General features: G+C 40.6%; 1 protein-coding gene across 1 annotated transcript; it reads left to right on the top strand.

Moving 5' to 3' along the window:
• Window positions 1–780: 780 nt before the first annotated feature.
• MGARP (mitochondria localized glutamic acid rich protein) lies at window positions 781–25,413 on the top strand. Its single transcript, XM_053976482.1, has 6 exons — window positions 781–1,028; window positions 2,452–2,555; window positions 3,732–3,834; window positions 8,000–8,263; window positions 22,072–22,120; window positions 23,899–25,413. The coding sequence occupies exons 1-5, from the start codon at window positions 944–946 to the stop codon at window positions 22,116–22,118; spliced, it is 603 nt and encodes a 200-aa protein (XP_053832457.1). The 5' UTR covers window positions 781–943; the 3' UTR covers window positions 22,119–22,120; window positions 23,899–25,413.
• Window positions 25,414–26,229: the final 816 nt, after the last annotated feature.

Raw genomic sequence — 26,229 nt, 5'->3', positions numbered from 1 at the left:
GTTCAGATGAAGTTCAGTAAATACTCCAGAGTAGTCTTGCTCTGCCATCACTTTCACTGCTAAATTTATAAAATAAGCAAATATAAGAATAGGATCTGTATAAATGCTAAAATATGCATTTTCCTGTGAGCATTCTGGGAGCTGGCCATGCCTGAAAGGTGCCCAGAGGGGATGGACTGCACAGCCCATGTCAGTCTGGGGTGTGAGCACTGCCTTCTGAACACTTCTGCCCTCTCTTTGTGCATCAAGGTCAGTCAAGGACAAAGGCTGGAAAAACGGCTTCATGGCATTAGATGATCATTGAGGGCACAAAGAAGCTCAGTATAGAGAAAGGAGGAGAAACAGGGCTACTGCCTAACAGTGTCGGTAGGACAAGGATAGCTGCACGGGTTTGACCCGGAGACGCCCATGACTGACAGTCGACATGATCCCAGAGCAGCCACTCACTTCGAGTGTTCCACTGCCAACACCGAATGCCTTTGGCACGGTGCTAAAGCCGAGTGCCCTTCGCCGTTAATTTAGTTGATTTCTCAATTTTTTTTTTTTTTTCCTCTTGGAGAAATTCCTTTTTAAGGAAAACAGTAGTTCCTCCCTGTCTTCCCTCTCCAATGCCATCCCTGTTACCCCGGCTCTTGTTGCCGTCAGTACCGAACGCCAGTAGGCGTTCACTTGCCACGGGGCAGGTCGGTGTCGGCAGCGCCCGGCCCTGCGCTCCAGAAAGCCGCTTTTCCTCCCGCTGCAGCGGGGGCTCTGCTCGCTCCCCGCCGTCCCCGGGGCACCCCCGGCCGGGAGCGGCGTGCAGGTGTGCGGGGCGGGGCTGCGGCCCGGCCCGCCCCCGCGGCACCCGAGGCGGGACCGGTGTCTGCCGCCGCATCCCCGCCGCGACGGGCGGCCGAGAGTCGGCTTCGTTCCGCTCCGCGCCGCCGCCCGCTGCTCCGGCACCATGTCCCTCTGCAGGGCCGCCTCGCAGGCGCTGGCCTCCCGCCTGAGCAGGGCTCCTGCCGCCGCCAGCCGCCTCAAGCAGCGTGGTACGCGGGGCCGCCGCGGAGCCGGGCCGGGGAGCGGTCCCCGGGATGGCGTGGCGGGGCGCGGGCCGGGCCGGACAGGGTGGCGGCGGCGGAGGGGATGCGCGGAGCTCGGGGCGGGGGCGATGTGGGGCCGGGACAGGTGCGGCGGGGGCGGGCGGCAGCCGGACACGGCTGCTCGGTCATCCAAGCTGCTTCAGACATCCGCCGCGACCCGCTGGGCAGCCGAGCCGGCCCGGGACCCCCTACCCCCGCCCCATGGCAAAACGGTGGCCGCTGCTGCCTTCCCTTCCGTGTAAAATAGCGGGGTACATACCCCCCGGTAGAGCAGCCGGAGCGGCCGTGCCGCTGTCGGTCCCGGTAGGGAACGGGAACAACCCCTGATGCGCCACAACCACGGCTTTTGGCGCATCAGGGGTTGTGTAACCACTGGCAAAAAAAAAAGTCTGCCAGCCGTGCTGGGCGATGGCAGCTTGCTGATCGCTATCCTGGTATAGCTAGCAGGCCCGGGGGAGAGGGTTAAGGACACGCCGCTGCTGAACGAAAATGTAAATGTATGCAAATCCATCAGGATGCCCGGCTATTGGAGAGGAGTCTGAGAATTGTGTCATGAGACAGATGATGCTAAACATAACCTAGGACACAATGTTTTGACATCGCGATTATTTTTGCAGCTGTCAATTGCAATGCTCAGAGCCATTTTATTTTTCATGAGCGCTTTTTCAACGAGACATTTCTCATCTGGGATCAAGTCACAAAATTCCACAGAAAGCTTTGTTGACCAGGAGAATTATGTGTGTTTTTCATGGGTCTCTTTTTGAGGTGTGCAGATGAATCCAAGACTGTAGTAAGAATCAATTTATAACAAATGAATGGGTAGCGCTGCTGTTAGAGTTAATATGTATCCAGTCAGGTAAAAAATTGTGTAATCCTACCTCTCGCCAATTCGTGAGATGAACGGTATGTATCAAAGTGTCAGCAGTCTGAGAATTGAAAGAACATGAATTCAAATGAAAAAGCTTTTTTTAAATTTCCCTGTTATTGCCCTGAAGAGAGAATTCATTACTTCTACTGATCAGAAAGAATAAGGACAGATAATTATTTTACCTACCCTAGTCAGGAACTTTTTCCTTTTTTCCTTTTTTTTTTTTTTTTTAACGTTCATTAGTCTATACAGACTGTGTCCAGTACTTGGAAGCTGATGGCAGACAATGTAGTTCACAGAAAAACACCTCTTAGGAAGAGCTTGGCCATGGAGCACCACACCTTGTGTTACTCAGTCTTAGGATACATCAATATGCATCGACATCTGTTTGATAACCTTTTTGAATCATCCTTTCCCACACAAAGTTCAGATGCCATAATTCTTCTTTTGTGATCGTATTTTAGCAGCACTTTACATCAACTTACCTAATGGTTTTTGTAGCGCCTCCTCGCCAGATGTCATCTGGGAGTGTTCCTGGCTCTTCCAGAGACAGCATGATGATCTATCTCCTTGCTGGTGTTGCTGCTTTTGGTGGTTTATTTTATGTAAGTGTTTGGGGACGTAGCTGTTTGTGCTTTCTGAGCCAGCGTGGTGTAAGGTGTGTTCTGGGTTAAAGAGTATGGTCAAAACGCAAACCATCAATGAATGTAGGTATTGTAGCGTATAGCTAAGTGCAGCCTAACTTAGAAATCAGCTTAATTTAGCGAAGGTGAAAGCCTATTGCTTGCCTGTTTTACTGTTACTTTGATAAGTAGTCACTCTTAGTGGAAAGCATATTTAAAACTATGCGAAATGAATGTGTCCAAAGACTGAGTAAGGCACCTGTCTCTAACCCCTTGCCTTGTCTTGTCAACCAGAAACATTAGCAATGTTTCAAAGTGGGCAAGGCAGATGTGAAATAAGCAATCTGAAGCTGCAAGGGGAAGATACGAACCTTGTTAATTTGAGCAAAAAAAAAGAAGATATCAGCATTAGTTACTTCAAGAAAGCATGTTGAAGTTTTGTAAGCATCTGCTTTTGTTAAGCTTTACAGTAACCATTCTCTTCCCTGCTTCTAAATGTATCTGATTCTGTGCTTCACATCCCTAAATCCTCCATTCTATAGCTTATTTCTAGCCCTCTCCCCCAAGATCTGAGATAGTGCCTAGCACACCCCAGAGAGGTACATATTTCCCTGTCCCACAAAGTAATCCTCTTAAATGGTAAGTAGTTATTTGTTCAAAATATCAAACATGTATGATTGCATTTCTGGATGAGTAACGTATTCTCTTCCTGTCACATTTTTACCGCATTAGAAAAATAGAAATCTTAACATAATTATCTTTTAAAAAAACTGTTTTCAATTCCTGAAACACTGCAGCAGTGCAAAAGCTGCATTTGTTTTCTAACAATGGAGAAATATGAAATACATAAATATATTAGTATAGCAGATTGTTAATTTTTTTTAACCTTGCTTAGGATAAATGGGGAAATATGAAATACATAAATATATTAGTATAGCAGATCATTTCTTTTTTTTAACCTTGCTTAGGATAAATGGAGAAATATGAAATACATAAATATATTAGTATAGCAGATTGTTAATTTTTTTTAACCTTGCTTTTATATGCATTTTAAGATGGGCAGTAGCACTTGCTTAAAATCCCTTCTCTCCCTCTCCCCTTTTTGTTTGGTACATTTGTAGGGATGTAGCTGTAAATTCAGGTATAATTCCCTTTCAGGCCTACAGAGTAGTCAGTTCATCCCGCAGCAAGTTTGTTGAACATTCAGATATTCTTCGTGAGAGAGCCGAGGGGCAGAAAAGCAATCCTTGGTCAAAGAAGGGTGAGTTGAGCTCCTTTCTCTTGTTCCCTGGGTACATGAGGATTTGGAACAGATTTCTGGATTTTCTAATCAGGCTTTGGCACTGTCCACGTCCTTGTCTGAACTGTGTGAGTGGGAGTGAAGACAGAGGTGGTTGTGCAGTATTGTTCTGTTACAAAGCTGCTGCTGCACAAATTTTGGTAGTGGCCTTAATGTTCAGGCAGTGAATCTGGTCTTTGATCCACCTGCGGAGTCTCTTTGGATGGAAAGAGTTGATGTGTGAATTGTATAATGGGTATTTGATTTACTGGAAGCTTAATGAAACTTGACTGAATACATAATGCTGTCAAAATCAATTCTGTTCTTTTGTTTTCAGTGGGGAGGAGAAGATAACATCTTTTCTCAGTCAACAGGTTGGCTTCAGGCCACATGCCATTGGAAATATAGTTCAATAGGGGAAAAAACCTAATTTAAAAAAAAACAAAACCTATTGTAACTTGGATCAATTTTTTTTCCTACAACTTTGATTTTGTCTTTTCTAATTTGGGGTTAAGTGAAAGGCAGGCATTACCTAAATGTATAGCAAATCCTTACTTAGCTCTTCATGCTCGAATAATTAGACCGTGTTAGTTCAAATACTTGTAATGGAATGTTGTCCCTGTCTACATCAATTAGTGTTATAGCATTAATGTCAAAGGTAGAACTTTGGCAAGCATGGCCTTGCTAGGAAAAGCAATTAGGAAAATTTCTTAAGGATCTTTATATATCTTTATTTGGTTGTTATTTAAAAAAATAAATACAGTATTGAAGCCAGAGCACTTGAAGCTCTTCCTTTTTTTAAAAAAGTTGACTTCTAGGGAACTGATTTAATATATTTACATACACACAAAGAATAGATTTGAATAAAGTATCTCACGTTTAAATTTTGTTTTCAGTGTGAGAGCATGGTTTAAATTGTCTGCTTCTATAATTATTTATTTAGAAGTTGTTAGCCTTGACCTTCTACAACACATGCTTTAGTTTCAGAACATTAAAATTACAGATCTTAAGATTTAAAGTAGTAAAATACCTTAATTTCCAAAACAGAAAGCAGCTGAACACAGTATAGTTTTAAAACTCAATTGTTTAAATAAATGCTGAGAATTCAGCCACAATTTGCAATCCTTCTTTGTCCCTAAAATAGAAAATGTAACGAGGACCAAAGTAGATCTCTCCTAGAGACCTGGTGTCCTGCTATTCAGGGCAGAAGTAAGGATTACCCTTATTACATTCTGACTGCCGTAGCTGGGAGAACAGGGAAGCATTAAGCAAACCTTCCAACATATTCCCAGTGATGTCAGCGTAGTCCCTCTTTTCTCCTGAGGTGCACTTCTGCAAGGCACTGAGCTTTGGCCCTGGCCTATCCACATGTTGGAGTGAAATACCCACAGTCCTGAGTGCTCAGCAACTGACCTTGGGTACTCTCCAGACATGCCATCATCTGCTGCTTAATAAGTCACATAAATGTCACAACCAGTGGCAGATGATTGCTGCCTCCCTTTTTATTGGTAGTAAGAAGTCCAAAATGTTTCTAAGGCCATTCAGTGAATACAGTTGAAACTTGTTTCCTGTATTATTTTCAATATTTGACTTCTGAATAAATGTTCAACCCAGAGTTTTTAGTTGGACTTCTGAGTACCTATTTCCAACTCACAGTACAAAACCACCGTTGAATCAGCTCCTTTTTAAAATCCTTCTTCATTCCCAGCTGTGTACACCCAAAAGAACAGGACATTAAGAACGAGCATCAGTTCTGTTCTTACTTTTCCTACAGAATTCTCTGTGTGCATTTTCAAAAGAGTTAACACCCCTCTTCCTCCCCTTTTTTCTCCCATTGTCTGACTCCCTTCAGTCATATCTTTGTGTTTATCTTGTCACAGAGTGTTAGAATAGTATTGCTTTTCCCTGAAGTGTCATTGCAGTTCCATTCCCAGTGCATTCTTTAGAGTCAGTCCTTATACTTTTTCACAGTAAGCATTGCTGATAAAAGCAGTTAAAAATTCTGTTCTCAAAGTATTCTGGTATTTTTTTAGGGGCATATTAAATCAAGCTTAAAATAAACTCTAAAACAGAGCTGGTAACCATATGAAGTGGTGGATAGAAAAGCAGTATGCCAAGCAGCATGTTCATGGCATATTTGCTGCCTATAGTAAAAGAACTTCCTAGGTGGAAGAACTTAATGCTGGAGAGCAGCTGATCAGAGATCCTTTTGATAGGATTTTTGTGATTTCTCATGTGGGGGGAAAATTCTCCCCTTATGCCTGAACACAAAATGTCTATTACAGAGAACTGTATGTAACAAACAAGTCTGTCAAAACAAGAGAACAAATCATTCTAGGGTTCTTTGTTTATTAGAGGGTTGAAATTATATTTAATGCTATTTTAATTAATGATAACAGACATTTAGAAAGAGATCTGATAGCAAATTTTCTGTGGTTCTTTTTAACTGAAAGCTACTCTAAAAATAAGGGGAGGGATTTAAAATGCCCCTGGAAGGTGCCTGACTCAAAGTAGCAGTAGAAAATCTGGGACATCATTTGAGATGTAAAATGATGTTCGGCTTGCAGGATGCTCTCCTTGCTTATTTAGTGAATACTGAGTTTTGTCTTCCATTTGTTGTTCTTGTCCTTTAAGATTGTTCCTGATTTCTTTCTTTTTTTGGCTAAGACTTTTCTTTTTAACTCGTTGCAAGCTGATTCAATCTTTCTAATCTATACTCTGCTTTTACACTTTCCAGACTTTCTAATCTATGCTCTGCTTTTACACTTTCCAGACACAAGGGAAATCTCTTTCCAAACCTGAGGAAGTTAAATACAAACAAAGGACAATCGTTTACCATTGAGTACATTGCAGCCTACCTTGGGATGACTTTGTACCTTCTATTGTAAAGCTCCATTTGTGTGAGACTTTAAAAGAACTACCTATGTTTGCAAGGCCAAACCATATTAAGCTTATTACTGAATCTGCTTTGTAGAAGGCAGTTCTGAGATGGAGAAGCTGGCTGTTCTGAATTAATGCACTCTATATTTGACTGTCCAATAAAGTGCACTGAATGCTGATCTTGGCTGTTAGCCTGTTCTTTGTGTAATGAATTAAGGGGTTTTTTTTAAAAACAGTGTTTTCTTAAAGGGACATGATCAGGTTGCATAATGCAAAGTTTTGGTTTTTACTGAGCAATGAATGCACTTGTCTTGAAACCTGAACACAAAATTATAGGCTTTCGCTGGCATAAGAAGACCAAGAAATGAAACTGATCTCTTTAGTTTTTAAACAGATACAAGAGAATCAAACAAACGCTGACTATGTCTCTTTAAGCACTTTCTAAAAAATTCTCACGTAGTTTACACTGTGCTACAAACTTACGTCCAGTTCTAATTTTTTTTGTCATGGTGAGTTGGTTCTAGTGGTGAACTTGTGATGAACAGTTGGTGTGTAACTTTTCCTTTGTGAACTTGATGTTAGTGCATGTTTGCATGGTGGTTGAGCATCTTTGTTGCTTTGTGCTGTTAGTTTTTCATGATTTGTTGCAGCTGAATTTGAAGTGATGCATGGCTGGGAAACACTGTTTTTCAGGTTCTAAGGAGTTGGACCCAGAGTGGTGTAAACAAGTCTTTAAAAGAGACTTGTGAGTTGTAAAAAGAAAATAGTCAGTCCTAAGTGGTCATATATCTTAAGAAAGTGAGCTCTGACCACTTGAAATTAGGAAGTTATTTTCTTATTTGTATAAGACCAAATGTCTTCTTCCCACGTGGTAATTCCACAGAGTCATGCTCCCTCTGGCACCTGTTTGTGTACCATCACCGGCCCTTTCAGCAGAGGGGTTTGAAGCAACACTTGACAATGTCCTTTGTAATCCTTCCCTGCACCCCCAACACTTGCTTTAAGCCACAGTTTCTTTTCTTATCACACTGAAACATGTTATAAACCTCAGTAATTAAGAATATGGTTTCCTCATCTTATAAACATAGTTTTTTGATGCCACATCAGACAATATGAGGGATTAATTATTGATCTTTTTGTTAATTCTGATCCCAAATCCTAGCTTCCCACTTCAAATTTAAATGAGGATGATGATAAAAAGTAGTTGGTGAATTTTTTGCTGCATGCATGCATTTTACTCTCTTTATTGTATTGAATAAATCCTTAGAAGGTGATGGAGAAGAGGTGGATGAGGTCACTGAAGCGGAGAAGGCCACGGAAGAAGCTGATGCAGCAGCTGCTGCTGAACCTGCGGCACAGGATGAGAGTGCTGGACCCAGAGCACAGGATGAGACTTCTGGGGTATCCCCAGAAGCTGGAGGGGAGAATGACTCACTGGCTCCAGAGGTATCCCATGCTATGGAGGAAGCACAGCAAGAAGCTGCTGCTAATTTGGAACTTGCTGCTAATTCAGAAGCTGCTGCAGTTCAAGGTTAACTTATGAATGTAGTTTTTGAGTGTGTGTGTGTGTGTGTTGTGGGTTCTAAAGCTCTGCCTCTTACAGAACATTAAGAACGAGCATCGGTTTACCTAATGGAGTTTGTCCTGCAGTGAAAACTAATTCAGGCATTAACGCTGACGTATCATGAGCCTAATTAAGTTTATTAAATCAGTGTCTCTGAAAGTGTCCCACCTCTGGCACCAGAGTTACTGTCTAAAACAAGTAGAGTCAAATGTTTGTTTTACTACCCCATCCTATTTCTTAATATCTTAAGCTGAGCTTATAATGTGATCAGTTAAACAGTTGTTTTAGTGATCTAGTTCTCAAGGGTTTGTTAAGGAATCTAAACACTTTAGTTCACTAGCCATTCCAAAGATATTCACACTGAATAATTATATTTGTTCTATCAATGTAACTTAAACGGGATCTTGCACAGCAAAGAAAATGCTGTCATGGTCTCAGTTCTAAGGAGATATTAGATTACATTTTCACAACACAATAAAACATCGAATTGTTGTTAAACACTGAAATTGGTAAGTGGCAAAACATTCAGTATTTTGAGCTGTCAGGGTGTTTGAAATATTTTGGTTTATTGTCCTTTAAAAACAATTGCAATAATACAAATGCAAAACTATCCATAAAATGCACAAGATACAGGATTATAATTTAATTTGGCGGATTTTAAAGTATTTTTTAAAAATTTTCTTGTTACCGCTGGTCTTGAGAGGATATTTCTAAAACACAGATCAAACTGAGATTAAAAGTATTTTGACTGCTAATCTAAGGGTGTTTATCATAGTACCATCAAAGGCATTAGCAGATTCGGAATGATTTTCACTTTTTTCCTTGGGGACTCCAGTGAGGAATGGATGCATCTTAATTGCCTTTTTAACAAATAAACTTGAGAAATAGTGCAGCACTTCTAATTGCTGAGTTTTATGAAAGGTCTAGATATGAATGTGATTTTGATTCAAATGTGAATAGTTCCTGTGCTTGTCTCTGAAACAATCTATTACAAATACCATTTTAAAACAATACTTAGTCTGATCTACTGTAATACAGTTTATAGAAAGTTGAATAACTGGTAATTGTTGGATAAGGTAGGATCTTCTGTATGGTAAATATTTCTGCCATTTTATTGAAGAGGCTCTTCCCTGAGAAAGGGAAGCTAGGATCTCCCCTGAGAAACATGGTGCATAAATTGATTAGATATTAGGAATAAAGTCTTGTGAGGGTGGTGAGGCACAGGAACAGTTTCCCAGAGCAGCTGTGGATGCCCCATTCTTGGAGGTGTTCAAGGCCAGGTTGCATGGGGCTCTGAAGAACTTGGTTTAGTGGAAGGTATCCCTGCCCTTGGCAGATGGTTCAAACGAGATGGTCTTTGAGGTCCCTTCCAACCCAAATCACTCTGTGATGATTCTGTGATTAAGTGTGAGGATCTCATTCTGGACATGCTGACGTCATGTACTTAGTGATCACTATTTGATAAGAAGAAATATGGCTTGTAATTGTTAGTTCCTGCTGGTGTTTTCTGGAAGTGGAGCAGCTCTTTGGAAATTACTGATTTCTAAGATCTAGTATCTCTGGCAGCATAGTTACTGAGGAAACAGCACTGGAACCAGACTTCTGTTATGCTGAAAGTTGTGAGGAAGCCTGGGGGTCATCCCAGGTGCCCCCTACCAATCCTTGTTGCAGTGGTTATTCTTGGCTGGGTGGTAAAGCTAGCAGAAACAAACCTTTGGGATGTAAAATCGTTGAGAAACTGAAGCAAAGGAGTGTTCTCCTTGCCTGATCTCTTGGGTGTTCCTGGGATGTTACAACTTGCTCCTGAGAATAGCTGTCCTGTGCCACTGGTCCCCAGTGCAGATTGCTGTGAACAGCTGCTGCTGACAGGTGTGACCAGGGTGGTGAACCCTGGGGACCTCCCCATGGTTCACATGAGGTTACACCCAGCGTAACCCAAGTCCTGGCCTGGGAGGCTGGACAGGCTTCTGCCCCAGGTCACCTTAGCACTCCCTGCTCCCTTGTCCTGGTGCTGCCTGCAGAAGAAGAGCAGGGCCCCCTGAGCAGTTCTTCCCAGGAGTTCACATGAGGTTCACGTGAGGTTACACCCAGCGTAACCCAAGTCCTGTCCTGGGAGGCTGGACAGGCTTCTGCCCCAGGTCACCTTAGCACTCCCTGCTCCCTTGTCCTGGTGCTGCCTGCAGAAGAAGACCAGGGCCCCCTGAGCAGTTCTTCCCAGGAGTTCCTGACCGTGGCAAGGAAGGCCACCAGCAGCACATGGTGTGACACACAGGCCTGAACCAGCATCCCTTTCCTCTAAGTTACATAAGAGCTAGTTTCCATTGCCATCATGCTCACAAAAAGATGGGGGTTTGTTTCAAAAGTTCTCTGCTTTCTCTGTACCACTTCGTTCGTTGTCTACCTGCAGCTATTGTGTTTAAAAAAAATTCTAATTAAAATCCTTCTGGATATAACTTTCGGTTTTGGATTTAATCATCTTTATCATTCATGTTATCTCCATTTAGAAGAAAAAAATAGCATAGCTCCACTTTTATTGAGGTAGAGAAGGATTTTTCTTTCAGAACTTTGGGGGAAAGTATGTATTTAAGTAACTTTAACTAGTTTTGTTGGCAACTTGGTGTTACTTCTGCAGATGAAGGTGTAAGTATTTTTATTGTTACCAGTGAACCTCTGCTTTTTAAAGTGCCATTGTTTCTTTTAATCGATTAAGCTTTCTCTAATGTTTGGCAGTGCAAGCTCTGAAGGAATGCTTGTCTCCAGCTCTTGTATACAGATAATGTAAATGTATCATTGTACATGGATGTGCAAAAAACCCCCCACCCAAACCAAAACAGATACCAAACAAAGAAACAAAAAAAAACAACCCAGCCTTGGAGGTGGATGCCTAATACTAAATCAGGTTAATTTCCATTTCAGACAGTTAACAATTGTACCTGCCTGGAATGTTCTCCTTGCCTCAAGTTAAGCAATTTACAATCCATAATTCCAATCTAGAATTCTGTAAAATACTGTTACCAAATAAGTGCTGAACTACGTTACTCTGTTCCCAAGGTTTTAACTTCCTCTAAATTCTAATTTTCTCTACCTTTTTATTGCTTGAGCTGTCACTCTTGGTTACTGCCTGATGCTGGTTAAATTCCTGTTCTCCTTCTAGTGTACTCTGTGTCTGGGACCATAAATTAAGTTTTTCTTCAGACAAACCAAATGCTGTAAAATTCACCGATCGGCAAACTGCTATTTGGATTAGGCAAGGTTCTTGCATCTGTGACTTCTGGTGTTTGGGTTGCCACCATAAACTCTTCTCTAACTCTGGTATTGAGACTTGAGGTTTTGGCATTACCTACTGAAATAACAGAAGCAATTAGCCCCAAACTGTGCTTTTCCAGACTTCTTCTTGACTTCTCTAGCACAGGTTTTTTTTTTCTAATCTTTAAAGTATTGAAGGGCATGGTCTCTTCTCTGTTGTGTTATTTCCAAGGCCATTTGACTGAGTGACTGGTTTTGGGGAGGATTAGTGTGTGAATGTGCCAGTGTTTTCCATGCTAAGCTTCAAACACACTGCAATGGCAGCTGTCTGCAGCCTAGAGAAACAAATGGAGGCTGCTCTGGACAGGAGCTGCTGCTTTTGGGACAGGACTTTTGCTGACCCCATCACACAGTGATGCCAAGCAGACAAAAGCACCGGATACAATCAGTGCAGAGTGGCTTGGCTTGCTACGTTACCAAATTCTGGGTGTGCTGACACTGTTAGGACTTAGGAAATTACTGAAGAGCCCTCAGAGTGATTTGCAGTTGCTCATACGTATTCAGAGGCTTTCAGAACGACGTTGCTCAGTAGAACAGACACATCATTGTAGGCATCTGTGTGTGTGAGATGGAGGAATGAGGACTTTTTACTGATTATGATAGACTGATCTAGCTAAATTAGCCCCTAAGAAGTTGAATTATGTAAATATTATCCTATGGGGGAAGTATCTGTATCTGGAACTTCTGCTGGGTATTTCTGTTTCACATTTATCACTTTCTTTTATCTGTCTCTTGGACTGCTGCACTTATCTTATATCTCTCTGATCGCCATACACTGGCCACTATTCTCTTCTTCTTCCTCCTGTTTTTCCTTCATAAATCTGAGTTTTAGATGAGTCATCATAGCATAACTTGAAAATCTCTGTTGGAAGAATGTGGCCAATGTTTAGAAAAAAAATTCCGTAAAAGTTGTGAGCGTGTGAAGACCCCAGCTGGCACATGGAGAGTCTGTTCAGTTTTAATCAGCTTAGCCAAAAAGAATTTTACAGCATGCACTGGGCTGGGAAGGAAGATTTTGGTAAAATGGAAAAAAAGCCTAGAGGTTCCCAGCTGAGTGCAAACAAATAAGTGGGGGGGAACTGCCTAAAATAACCGTCTTCCTATTTGTCTGCTCTAGAACAAGAGGGCAAGTAGCTGCTCAAAAATTGTAGGAGGACATACAGTGAATAAAAATGCCTAAATGAATGTCACTATTAATGAGAAAATGGATGTACTGCTTTTGCTAGTATTAATAGCTCATTGTCAAGACTTAAAAAAACCCTTAAAATAACTGTATGGATTTAAATTGGAAAACAGCAACTCACTTTGTACAACAAAGTCTGTTAGCATTTAATTTACTCTACATAGTATTACCTGTGTTTGAAATTTTCCTGTAAATACAACAACCACAGGAATACTGTTCATCTTCTACTTTAGAGAAAAGATGGCAACAGGCACCCCTTTTTTTCCTGTGGTGGCAGTTCCAACCAGAAGGGGAATGATGGGGATTTTGAAGTTAATTTTTGGGCAATGTTTCCTATAGCAGAGAAAAACATCCTTTTCGAACAACAACTTTGCTCCTTTAAAAACTGTGTAAGTGGATAAAACTTTGTGCATTACTTTGTGTGAGGAATGTTAAACAAAATGTCTTAATTAGAAGGTTTTTTTTAGAGCTCCTGAAGGATTATTAGGGTGTTTTTCATACACACAGTTTATATTAACTTGTGCTAGTTTTCCTTGTGATCCATTCCAATCAGTATCTAAGGATAGTTCCATGTTTACAACAAACAAACAAACAATGTGAGTTGCTTCTCATTGCTACAATTCCATGCTACAGAATATAAAACAATATTCTTGAAATTTTATGAGGTATTAAAATAGGATTTTATAAGGTATTATAATAGGATAGAAATTTTATTAATAGGATTAATGTGACATGCACTGTTATGCTTTTATTGTGACCATTATAGGCATCTCTGAATCTTTTTTTAATCATCAATTGCAGAATAAACTATCTTCAAGGGAATCTTCTGGTCATTAGTATGAACTAATGAGGCTTTTCTTGGGAACTAGTGACCTACATCAGGCACAAACAACCTGTGATGTGCTTGGCTGATTGAACATGTTTCTCTTTCTGTATGGAGTGATGAAAATTTTTATTCTTAATAATGGGCTTCGTAATGCCATGGTTTAGGCTCTCAGCTGGACCTCACGGATTTTTATCTGGATTGCAAAAAGGAAAATATGTCATATTTGTGTAGCGGCAGGTTTATTAGAAATCCCAGCTTTCCTTTGTTCATCAGTTTCCCAAAGACCTTGGGCTCTGAGCCCTTGATTTGTGTTCATCCTATGGAATAGCTGGAATGCCAGAGGGACTAAACTCCTGATGCCTATGGGCTTGAGTGAGGGAGGGCTGAGGTTGAGGCCACCTTCATGTTGTGTCCGAGTAACAGCATGATCAGGCCCGGGTGGTTCCACAAAGAATTCATCAGTTGCCAGCCACTCGTTCCTATCCTGTGCATTCAAGGATAGGAACGATCAGACTGAAAAATAATCAGTGCTTTTCTAAGTAATTGTTCTTTCCTTGACTCTGTTTGGAACTAAAAAGTTTATTTTTTCCTGTGTGGAGCTCAAGTGCTGATTTCACAGTATTGTAGAGAGGCATTAGGTCAACCAGCCGGTACCTTTTTTTTCCCTTTTGAAGCCCAATGTTTAGGTGTAAAGTGTTTTTCCTTTCCAGTCAGTAGGTTGAGTAACTTGCTGCAGCTGGTTGGAATCCTAAATGTTCACTGAATAAAATGCCAGAGAGGAGAGAGAGAACATTTCAGATGGTCCTGAGTGACATTCCTGGTGATGGGATGTTCTTGGTGGACATCTGCAAGCCCGCCAGGCTGAGCTCCCGGGATCTTCCTGGCCAATGGCACCTGAAGCACTTGGTCATGTTACAGGGACAGCTGCACAGCTTTGCCTATTTTGTCCCAAACTGCCTCAGTGATTATTATTTCCCCCTGTTCCTACTGGTGTGGTTTGAGCCCCCATGAAGGTGTGAAACCCAAGCCAGCCATGCTTGGGGTGACAGGTGGCTTCTGGTGACAGCATGTGTCTTGGCTTGAAAGGACAGGTGTCTGCCAAGAAAGGAAGGAGCTCTCCTTGAAATGGAAAATGTAAACCCCCCTCCCTCCAAATTGTCATAAATTTGAAATTAAGGAACTCTCAGGCAAAGATATGGGAATTGGAATAACAGTTCCTTACTAGGAAAATTAAAATACAAATGCAAGAAAACCACTGACAGAGTCAGAATATGACCTGACACCCTGTGGGTCAGGGTGTTGGTGGCAGTCCAATTGAAATGGTGGCTGCAGCCCTCCTGAAGTGATAGATGTGGTTCTGTTGGAGCAGGGATCCTGTAAAAAGGTGGAGTTTTCCTCTGAAAGTCCAGTGGTGTTGTAGATGGGCCTGGTCTTCCTCTGGGAATCCAGTGGAAAAGAAAGCTGCTCCTCTGGGAATCCAGTGGGGAAAGGCTGCCTGTGGTGTTCCAAATCTCCGATTATATCCAGTTGGGAATGCTTGGCTCCTCCCCTGGGTGGAGCATCTCCCAGTGGGATGATGTAATTGTATCAGCCATGCAGTGACACTCACTGGCCCAGTAACAGAAGATATTTCCCAGAGGGAGGATTGGTTGTGGAAGAGATAAAGCAAACTGCCCCACCTGGTTCTAACAGGCGGCCCAATGAACAGAAGGTAACTGCCCCACCTCTAACAGATGGCAATAGCATACACACGTATCTTTCAACCTAGGACAGCATGGAAGGGAACCTTAGCTGTCCTCACCACCTCAGGATTTGGAACAATTTCCCTTTCCATTTTCCCTAAGGCTGATGGAACCAAAATATGTGAAGCTGCTCTTAAAGGGAATCACAGTTTCTTGCTGCTACTGCTGTCTTCTCCCCTGGATTAGATCTGAGTGAGCCAAGTACCCTGCTTTTTGTGCTCTATTTTGCAGGTTTTCTCAAATAAATTCTTGAATTACTTTTCCAACGTATCAGAATTTGACTTTAAAAAGTCATTTCTACTCCACTGCCAGTTTTCCATTAGCAGGTCTTTAAACTATGAAAATGTACCAGGAATATTCTGCTCTGCTTCTCTTAACATTTCAGGGGACATCCTGAGACCTTCAATGGACCTGACTGAGGAAGGTTTCAGTGAACATTCTAATGTAAGATGGTCTCTAAAAGGCTGTAAATAAAATACTGTTTCTAATATCACAATTAAATTTGACTTTCCCCCTCCTCCCCCCCCCCTTTGGAATTAGTGTGTGACATTGGTTATGTTACAGGCTGCTTGAAATATCAAAGCTTTGTTTTGTACTTCAGCTTTGGTTTGCGTGCTCCAGGTGGATTCCATTTGTACGATACCGGCTAACTTGTGTTATTTTAGCTTTATAAAACCAAATTCTTCTGCAAAGAATATTTTTAAAGGAATTGAACCTGGTGTTTGGCATTACAGATACCAGCCTCCTCTTGACTGCCTAGAAAAAAAAATCATATGAAGGATACTGCTTCAAGTAGAGTGATTCACTCAGAAAAGTGTATTTTTAAATATCTTTAAAAATTGCAGGATACCATTGCCTGTTTAAATTTTTTGTTGCTGTTTCTAGCTGGAAAGATCACTTTTAAATGAATCAAAGAATTAGTATTAGAATGAAAATATGCTAGCTTTAAATGTATTGGTAAGGAAATGCAAAACTGAGGGAAGAAATGCAGGCAGTACTCCTGACAAGGCTGGGGTTATCTTGTATGATCTCGTTATAAAACTTCTGTCCTGCTGGAAGGAATCCCCACCTCCCCCAAGCAAGGAGAGGACTGAGTACAGCTTTCATATTAAAATCTGGAACAGCGGTCTTCATCTCTATTGTAAATAAGGAAAACATACTTAGAAAACCTCTTAAAAATGCAAAGTAGAAGTTTAAAATCCCGTAAGATTAAACAATATAATATACAAATTAGGTTGTATCTCTTCCACCTCCTTGCTTCAAGGTCATCTTATATCATGTTTTCTACTAGGTGGTAGGACATGATTTGGCCAGTGTGAGCAGGCCAAATTTTGCACTAGGGCTTTACATCCCAGACAAAACTCCAGGCTGTTTCTGCATAAAAACTGCCTCAGGAAAGTTGGAAAGCTTGTTTTAAAAGCTTGAAGGCTTTTGGAGAAAAGGCTGTGCAAGCAGTGGGATCTGGGTTCTGAAAGTCAATGCACTTGCATGGGGTTTCCTGTATTATTAGCAGGAGAAAGTCAATCTGGGTGTGTTATTTTTTATTATCAGCTGCAGCAAAGATGAGTCAGCCACACAGGGCACACAAGTCCCTGCTTATCTTGCCACTCTGTTCTGCTGAGCTCATGCATATTCACACAATTCAAGCTGACCATCATGAGCATGCAGAATCACCCTGTATTCGAACTGTTTTCTACTGTAAGTGCACAGAAGTGTATAGCTCTGCACCCACTCTCAGGGAAATTGTCTTTAAAGACTGCAGGAATTACTACTTTACATAGGAAGCAGTTTTTGGTGTTTTGGTTTTTTTTTTCCATTGAAATGATAGGGATAGTTTCCTAAAAATGACATTTCTAGGTGAAATGTTGGATATGGTGCTAATAAGAGACTGGAGCTTTCTAAATCTGCTGCTTTATTAAAAAAAAAAAAAAAGAAGAAGCAAACAACTAAACACAAGCTTTCAGAACAAATCCACAATTTTCTTTCGTCTGTAAAATCAATTTCCTGTTCTGTATTTATTCAACTCATGCCAGATGTGTTTCCACAACAGAAATGGTTTGGTATTGCATTAGGTGCATGTGTAATGTTGCCCAGTCATGTTCTGTTCCTGCAAGTGCAATTTGGGAGGATGAATTTCTTCTCCAAATGGTTATATCCCAAAGCAGAGGATCTGAGGACTGCCTGGGAGTGCCTGTAGCTATCCTGGGCAGGAGCAGAAAGTATTTTGGTTGAGATTTCCCTGTTACACATCAGCAATGGATATTGCACAGATGTTATACACTGATGGTTGTGTAGTGCATGTATGTTGTGGCTCTAACTAATCTTGGGGATGCCTGCCCTCAAAATCCCTGGTATGTCCAAATCCTTCTGAGTGCTTTGGCAACAGCTGTTGATGCAATGTGCAGAGCCCCTTGACTTCAGTTAGTAAATGTGATTAGTTTGATTCCTCTAAGGCTTTAAGTTCTTTCATATTGTCTTTTGTTGAAATCACAGGAAAGTTAAGGTCCTAATTCAGACCTGTAAGTGCTCTGGTGTATGTATAAATGCCTGGCAAAACTGAAGAAAGCTAGCCAGCAATACTGGGATACAGCTACTTATCCCAGGAGAAAACTGAAAATTGACAAATAACCAGTGAAAAAGCTTAAGAAAAAAAAATCAGCTTTTCAGAAAAAAAAAAAAATATACACAGAGGCTGAGATTTTTTGCTACCAATATAATACCTTGTATGAAACGGTGAAGTATACCTTCTGTATACTGTAGAGTAATATTCTGTATATTCTGTAGGGTAATATATCCTCCTAGGATGGGGGGAAGCACAGCACACCAAATGAAGCAGGAAAATGGTGAAGCCATTTAACTCCAGTGCTTTTGATGAAGGATATGTGTGTGCAGGGGGAAGTTTCCCCCAGAGAATTAAGAAAGAGCCCAATGAGACCCACTTTTGTGGGTATGAAGGGAAACCAAGTCATTTTTGGCAGGCTTTAAATTGTATGGCTCAGTATGGAATTATCCCTTGAGGGAGATCCATTTGGCAGGAATGCTGCAAGCGGGTGTTTTGGTAAAGATGTCCAGGAGCTGGAGTGGTATTGTTCTGTAAGGATAATAAAGCAGCTGGGCATTCAGTGGAAAGCATAATATTAAATACCATGCGTCCTCATTGCAGAGAAGCAGTTGCACAATTCAGATTATTTAGTTCACTTACAGCCTGTGGAAATTGTAAGAAATCTGGCATAAATAGACAAAATGGATCATAAGCATCACTGCATGAAGAAATGCAGGGACGTTAGGTTTTCAAACTAATCATCATTCAGGAAACAACACAGAACCAAGTGAAGATGCTGTAACTCCTCTACAAATATTTTGAAAAAATAAAGAAGCTTAATATTTTAGTATTTGAACTAACAAAAGTTAGGAGTGATTTCAGTTACATCCATTATTTGCTGAAGAATTCATGACAGGCTTATTAACAATAATTGAACAGACATGAAATCCTTCATCCAAGGATTATGGAAAATGAGTCACCATTGTACCAGGCAGATTAATGTATCTTGTATAAAATAAGGTGTTACTGCAGGATTTTACATGGAGCAATTGCAAGAGATTAAAGTGGATTGAAAAAATATGAAATGCATGTAGATTAAGGAAGAAAAAAAAAAAAAGAGAGAGAGGGTGTGAATAGCACTGGGAAACAGGGAAACACAAAGGAGAAATGCCTAAACTTTGTGCCACCAGCTGGTCAGTAGGGGAGGGTGTGAGGGCCTCGGGCAGTGTGTCTGATGTTCCTCATGCAGAAGGACCTCACGGGATAGTCCCAAACCTGAGACAGGCAGGGGGCTCATTCTCAGCTTGCCAGGGCATCATTCATCTGGCTTTGCCCTGGGATCGCAGCAATTCCCTTGGACACAGCAAAACGTGTTGGCCTTGTGAATGGAATACAGAGAGTTTGTTCCAAGACGTGTCCAAGCCACCAAAAAACAGGCCAGGATTTGTGCTGGTGTCAAATGAATGCTCAGGGTAGCCATCAGGAGGCTGGAGACCGATTCCTAACCCAAAACACTGGAAGGCACTTGGACAGTATGCAATGTGACAAGGAACCAATGCCAAGATGATCTCCATCAGCCACTCTGAGACTTCGCTAGAGACAAGGGCTGAAGGAGAGTGACGCAGAGCAAGCTGCCATGAGCGTATGCATTGGGACCACCAGCTGCTGCCACGTTTCTCTTCTCCAAAAGGCACCTGGAAGGGGGCTCCAGCCACATGTGCTCAAGGAACGGATGGGAAAGCCACGAAAGTACAAGATTTGTGCCCCAACCAAGGGCAATTCTGTATATAAACATCCATTCTACAGACACAGGTTTTCAAAATGCAATGCCTGCCACAAGACCCGTTGTATTTTAGGCACTGACAGCTACTCCACAGAGACGTGGATGAACACCTTGGGAGGAATCCATATTTTTTTTTGCATTAGATTGCCTTTCTGATAGTCATAAGGAATAATTCAGACCAGAGACAATTTTTGCAGTACAAGTGGTTAATGTTTGGTTTTAAGGCAGCTATTAATGTAGATGACAAATAAACACAATTCCCATCCAAAGGAAATAAGGTTTTGTTAAACAGCAGAAAAGAGACCATGGTGCTCCCTCTAGCTGCCTACTGATCTACTCTTCTTAGTGTAAAAGAAATTAAAACACTCACAAGAAAGAAAAAAAAAAAAAAAGAGATTAAATACTATCAGCCAGAGAAAGAACTTTTGGTAATATAAGCTGAATGTTTGATGTTACAAACTGAAACCTAGCAGCTTGTTACCACAGTGAATATATGGCATTACATCAAGTATTGCTTGCTGTAAAATGTCTAAAATTCCAAATTTCAAATGTACTATTGCTATTGCATAGCTTTCCCCTATAAAGGCAAAGTGCCAATTCCTGAGCATTCCTTTTTCTGTTGCTTCTTCAAAATCCACAAAACATTCTGAAAATTAAAGTGAAATAATTGACGTTCAGAATATGCTGTATTTAATTGGCTGTAAGGTGATATTTGGGGAAAGGTATGGGATGCTAGCTCTGTTAAAACTCCTAATTGCTGCATTTATTGAACTCCTAAAGAAGCTGTTCACTTACTGTGTTTAACAGACGTGTAGCTTGGTACAGGATGAAACAAGAAAGAGACAAACCTCCTAATAAGCAGTTGAAGAGTGTGATGATGGGGACCTCTCACAGGAAGGTTAGAAGAACAGGGTACGAGAGAATTTACTGAAGTAAAATTTAACATGCAGCTGCTGGCTGATGTGTTCAGTCTTCCTGCAGAGTGTATCTGTACAGAGACTGCCTATTACTAAATATTACCTGTAACAGGCTTTTTATAGAGACAGATTGCTTTATGCTTAAAGGGGTATTGAAAAATGGCTAGTTGGCCTTTGCAGCCTGAATCTTCAGCCTGATGCTAGAATATTTTTACATTAAAACTACCCATGGTGTCTTTCCAAGGTTATGTGTAGATGTAATGTCCTATGAATTTGACAGAAATCAGAAAACAACAGTATCTGCTATATACATAATATAATATATACATTATAGAATATTTACCAATGCCTAAATACATGAAAATAGCCCCAGTTTATAGGTTTCTGCTCCAGGGTTGGAAAGAGGCAGACTTTCCCTGGAATTCCATTTGCAAAGTTTTATTTGCTTGATAAAACTTAATCATCTGATAGATCCCTTTGTCTTCAGCTACTTCAAGCATTTATGTTGGGCAGGTACTTCATGCTTTGTGAGCCTTGGTTGCTCACCCTCCTTTATGATGGTGAATGGCAAGAGAAGACAATTATCTTTCTAATTTGATTCATAGAAACTGTGAGTAAGGTCTTGAATGTTGCAGCTTCTTCTGCCCATGAGGAAAACTTAGAAAGTGACAAGGAAGGAATAGCCTCAGCAGCTCAAGAGATTTCTGACACAGACTCAAAGAGCCAGGACAAAGGTGCTGAGGAGTTGTGGCAAACTTCAGAGGGTGCAAGAGTCCAGCTGGGTCTGAAATGTTTGTGTCTGTGAAATGCTGGCGGCTGTGTGCACTGAACCAGCTGCAAGGGCATGCAGAACTCAGGTGATGCAGTGTGCCTGCCCATGGTGGCTGTGTTTGGCATCAGTGTCAGCAGAAAATCTAATTTTGAAATTAAGTGTGGTGCAGTAGAAGTAAGTTGCTAAATTTGATCGTGGCAGTGTGGTGAGCTCAGTGCCCTGCTCAGTAAGTGGCTGGATATGAACTTCATTAAGAACAAGAAATTCTCCTTGTGCTGCATATAACACATTTTTTTCAACATCTGTCTTGATTTGAAAGACAGAATTTTCTTAAATTGCATTGGTGTAAAGAAAAATATTAGTGCATGTGGTATGAATAAAGCTTGCAGTGCTTTGGTGCAACTGTAAACAATCTCATATTGCTATTGAAGTTGAATGATGTAATTGAATGCAAAGAAAAATGTGTGTTAAAATCATTACTGTGGAGATTTTAAGCAGGAGTTTAGAAGTTTGGCCTCTAAACTCTTTTATAATTAGAATTAAAAAGCTAAAAGGAAAAATGTCTGCATACCTAATACAGCTTTGTAAGTTCTATCCCTTTAGTCCAAGGATCCTTTGGACTAAGGGAAGCAACTTACTTGACTATTTGTCATTGAATAAATAATTTCCAGTGTTTCTCATTGGTGTTTTGTCTCCATTTGCAGTTTCTGAGGAGGAGAAGACAACTGAAGAAGTTGCTAAAGAGCCCTAAAGGTACACAGTACAGTTGCAGCATATGGTTTTCTGCTTTTCACCCCTCTTTTGTTCTCAGTTAGAGGCAATTGCAGCATGTGGTAAATGCACATGCACTGTTATGGTGAATTTGTATTGCTGCTCTCAACAAAAAAGAACTTTATTGAAGTATTTCTTCTTTTTTGGGGACCACTGCCAGCATCTTAAAGAGGCTAGGGAGCAAATCCTATATAAATTGTCACACTGTGTATTTATTTATTTATAGCTTTATCTTAGTCCCATGCAAACTGGATAAAGATCTGAGAGTTTTAGCTTTCTTCCAAGCAAAAAATGTTCTTTGGATATCTGGTTCCAATTATATGTGGCTACTGGACTTCTGGATTATTGTTCTATACAAAAAAGCAATAGTCGCCTGAACTATATTATTTTAAATAAATTTTTTCATTATTAGTCTCTCTGCACTTTCAATTTGTGCAAAAAAATACTGCATATAATATTCTTTCTATTTTGCTAGTGTCTTTCTCATGTGGCTTTATTTATTTTTTTTATTGTCAGAAAAGTTGCAAGTGTGTGCCTCTCAAGGTTTTTATTTTTACTCAAATTAAAACCTAAGGGTACCAGAGGGTAGCACATCAGAAAACCAAATAACCAAGAAATTCTTTCTGCTCTGGAGCACATAAATGCTGTGGTATAGACGAGGCAATTGAGTTAGGAATCTTTTTTTCTTCCCTTGTAAACATCTGACAACCCTACAAATCGTTGCTATTCCAGATTTTGATTTAGATAACAAATACCCTCTATAGCTGACTCAATTAATGAGGGCAGAGATGGTAACTGAAAAGGGTGGGGGTGGCAGGGAAGGCAAGCTGTAGGAAACATCTTTGATGTAACAAATTGAAAATAGATGAAAAAATAGATTAATCTCTTACTACTGTACAGGTTCACTCAATTCTGCTTAAACTGCTTGGTCTCTTTTTGACAAAAAAAAGTTACTTTTTATGAGTATAGCAATGCAAGTTTACAAAAGGGACTCTTGTTGACTTTCAATTTGATCTTGTTGGCAGGGGGAAAATGATTTATGAAATGTTTTACTATTTGGTGCTGGAAGATTACTGGCTGTCATTTGACCAATTTGCAAGTCTAGAACCACACTGCATTCTGACTTTGCTTTAAAACACATTATACTTTTTAAGGAATTCAAGGCAAAGAAAATTAAATTAAAAGAACGTTAATGTGAGAAACAAATCACTATGTAGCAAACTTTTTTTAAAAATTATTGATTATTTGGCAAAGGGATAGAGGAAATAGTGATGGATTAAATCCTCAGATAAAGCCCTAAGCTAATGCTCAGAGCATGCCTGAGTAAATATGTTCAGCCATTCTGCTGAGTGTGGCTATTAGTTCCATATTGATGCTGCTATGGAACCACTTGTATCAGTAATCTCAGCAAATGCAATTGGTTTACTCTGTGCTTTAAGTTAAGCATGTAACTATTTGTGGAAGTCCAGCATGCAGGGGAATTCACTTATGCCTGAGCAATGTGGATGAACATGAGGGAGTCCTTGAAACTGGGCTTTGGTGATGGCAACAGAGCAAGTTTCCTTAAGCCACCAGATAAGCATGATTTACACATCAGTGCTGTGTATACTCTGTAATTCAATTAACTGGTAACCTGCAGTCAAATTCACAGTGTGCTTTGAATGTTTGCAAAGAAAATGACCTGCTGAGTGGTGTCTGTTGCTAAAAATCTTTTGTCGTTGTTTCCTCTAAATCAGATTTTTTTTTTTCTTTTTCCCCAGTAAGCAGTGTGGACGCCTTTGGAAAGTTTAATGCAAATATTTGTGGCAATCAACCAGCTGACTCCTGTGTGAAACCTCATACTCTTCCTTGAAGACATAAAAGAAACTGTGCAGTTTGTCCTACCACACATTGGCCATTATGGCCAGTATTCAGTGCTGCAAGAGATGATTTGCGTCGCCTAGAGAAACGCTTCTGTGACTAACAACTCTGCTGTAGAGAGTAGCATCCAGCCAAGCCCCTCAGCATGTCCTAAACACATGTGCTAAGAGAAGCAGTAGACTTAACTAAACCATGCCATATGAACTCCTTCTGTGTCTCTGTTGTTCTGTTATGTACACTGATTCCTTACTTTTGGTCCAAACTGTTGCGTGTAAGTTATACCTTTGTAACACTCCATGCTAAAATGTAAGCAAAAGGTTTCAAAATCAAGTCAAAATATTACAAAAGTACCTGTTAGCATTTTAAAATTGGATCACAGAGAAAATAACAACGTGTTTGCTCCTGAGTTTGGATTTGTGATTGTAAGCATAGGACATCTGGCTGCGCATGACCTAATTTTCCCCCTGCATAAACATTTCAGATGCTGCAATTCCTTGCACAGTAACATCCAGGAGTAAACATTTTAAGGCTCCTGCTTTGGGAAGAAAACCTGTTTGCAAGTGGTAGCCATAGGTACTTGATAAGTGGTGGCTGGCTCCTGCCTTGGGTGTGCTGTGCTCTGCTCCTCCCAAATCTCATTCAGCTTGCCGTGGTCTTTCTGGGCTGCTCTGTCTTGGCAGTGGCATATACTGGTAGTGTAACAACATGAAAGTTTGGTAGAAACTTTCAAACTGGTGCAAATCACAAGCCCTTCAGGCCATGGCAAAGCCTGTCTCTAACCAATTGCACAGAGAGAGCAAAACCCCTGTGAAGGGCTATGCAACAGGTGTTCAAATGGACAGGCGTTCTTAGGGACTAAGAAAGAACCAAATAGCTAAATAACCTTGTTTTCACAGTTTTAGCTTCATAAAAAAAATACATTTATTATGAATAACAGGTTTGGATGCCGCTGTGCTCCTAACCCTCACGTGCTACCTGCACGAGCGTGCACCTGAGACCCCACTGCAGCCATCACAGAATGGCAATGATTCTAAACCAGAGGCAAATAATGTATATTATGTACTATTTATATAGGAAGTGTGTTGCATAAGGTGTGTCTGACTCTTCTCTCTTCAAGAAGAAGTCTGGAAAATGTTGAAAGGGAAACGAAAGCATTATGACATTCCTACCCACGGCACAAAGCAACAACACATGCTCCTTCCCCCATCATAAAGCAAATTATAATAAGTTCCAACAAAGATATAGCCTGTTGCTCCTGGACCTACTTAGGAATAACTGGAATAATGCAGAGGCAAAAGCAGGCTCCTAAGCTTCAAGAAGACAAACCACAGCCTTCTGCTTAAAGGATAAAGCCTCTGTGATTAAAAAGCAATTTTTGTAGACCAAGCTACTGGAATAAAAATCTTAGACTGATATTTTGTTGGATAAGAGTCTATATTTGTCTTGTAGATTAAAAATGCTGTGATGGATGTATGCACTTAAATGTTCTATTTCTTCATTTTCACTAATTACTAGTAAAATAAGCTATTTTAACTGCATCTAACAGTAGGGTTTCTGAAATGGTAGGCTTTTCTGAATGGCTCTTTATTTCTGGAACTCCTCTGGTACATGGCAAAACATGTTAGCCCTCTGGAACAGCTGCCTGAATGATTGAATCACAAACTATGGTTTCCAAAACGAAGGTTTTTTTCATCCTTTCAATTTCAAAAAAATTGTGAGAGTCCCAAAACAGCCTGTACATGTGCTTTATGCCAGAGTTCCTCTTTTTTTTCTTTTGTTTTGTTTAGGTTTTCTTAATTTAAAAAAAAAAAAAAAAAGACATGCATCACAGCATGCTCTGCTTCAGCACTTGAGTATCTTAGAGTAACAGCAGTGATATTTTGCAATTCGCAGAGGTCTGGCCGTTGTTGATTCAGTCTTGTTATTATGGAGTCTGAATACCATATAAATTAAAATTTTTCTGTCCTTCACTTTCAAAAAGTGAATTTTTGAGTTGCTGCACTGTGACTGGCAACACAGTCCAGGAGCAGGATGCGGGGGAGCAAGAGCAGTTTCTGATAACAAACTCCGCACTTCTCTCCCCGCCTTTGCTCTCAGAACCAGTCTTAAAAATGCAAAACTTAATATCCAGTATAAACAAAACGTAATATCCAGTATAAACAAAACAGACGATTAAGGATACAAGCATCATAAAGTCATCCCAAAACACAGACTGCAAAAAAAACCTGTCA

The sequence above is a fragment of the Vidua macroura genome, chromosome 4 (assembly GCF_024509145.1).
Source record: "Vidua macroura isolate BioBank_ID:100142 chromosome 4, ASM2450914v1, whole genome shotgun sequence".
NCBI lineage: Eukaryota > Metazoa > Chordata > Aves > Passeriformes > Viduidae > Vidua > Vidua macroura.
Note: the sequence above shows the minus strand (reverse complement) of the source record. Positions and strands in the feature narration are given on the sequence as shown.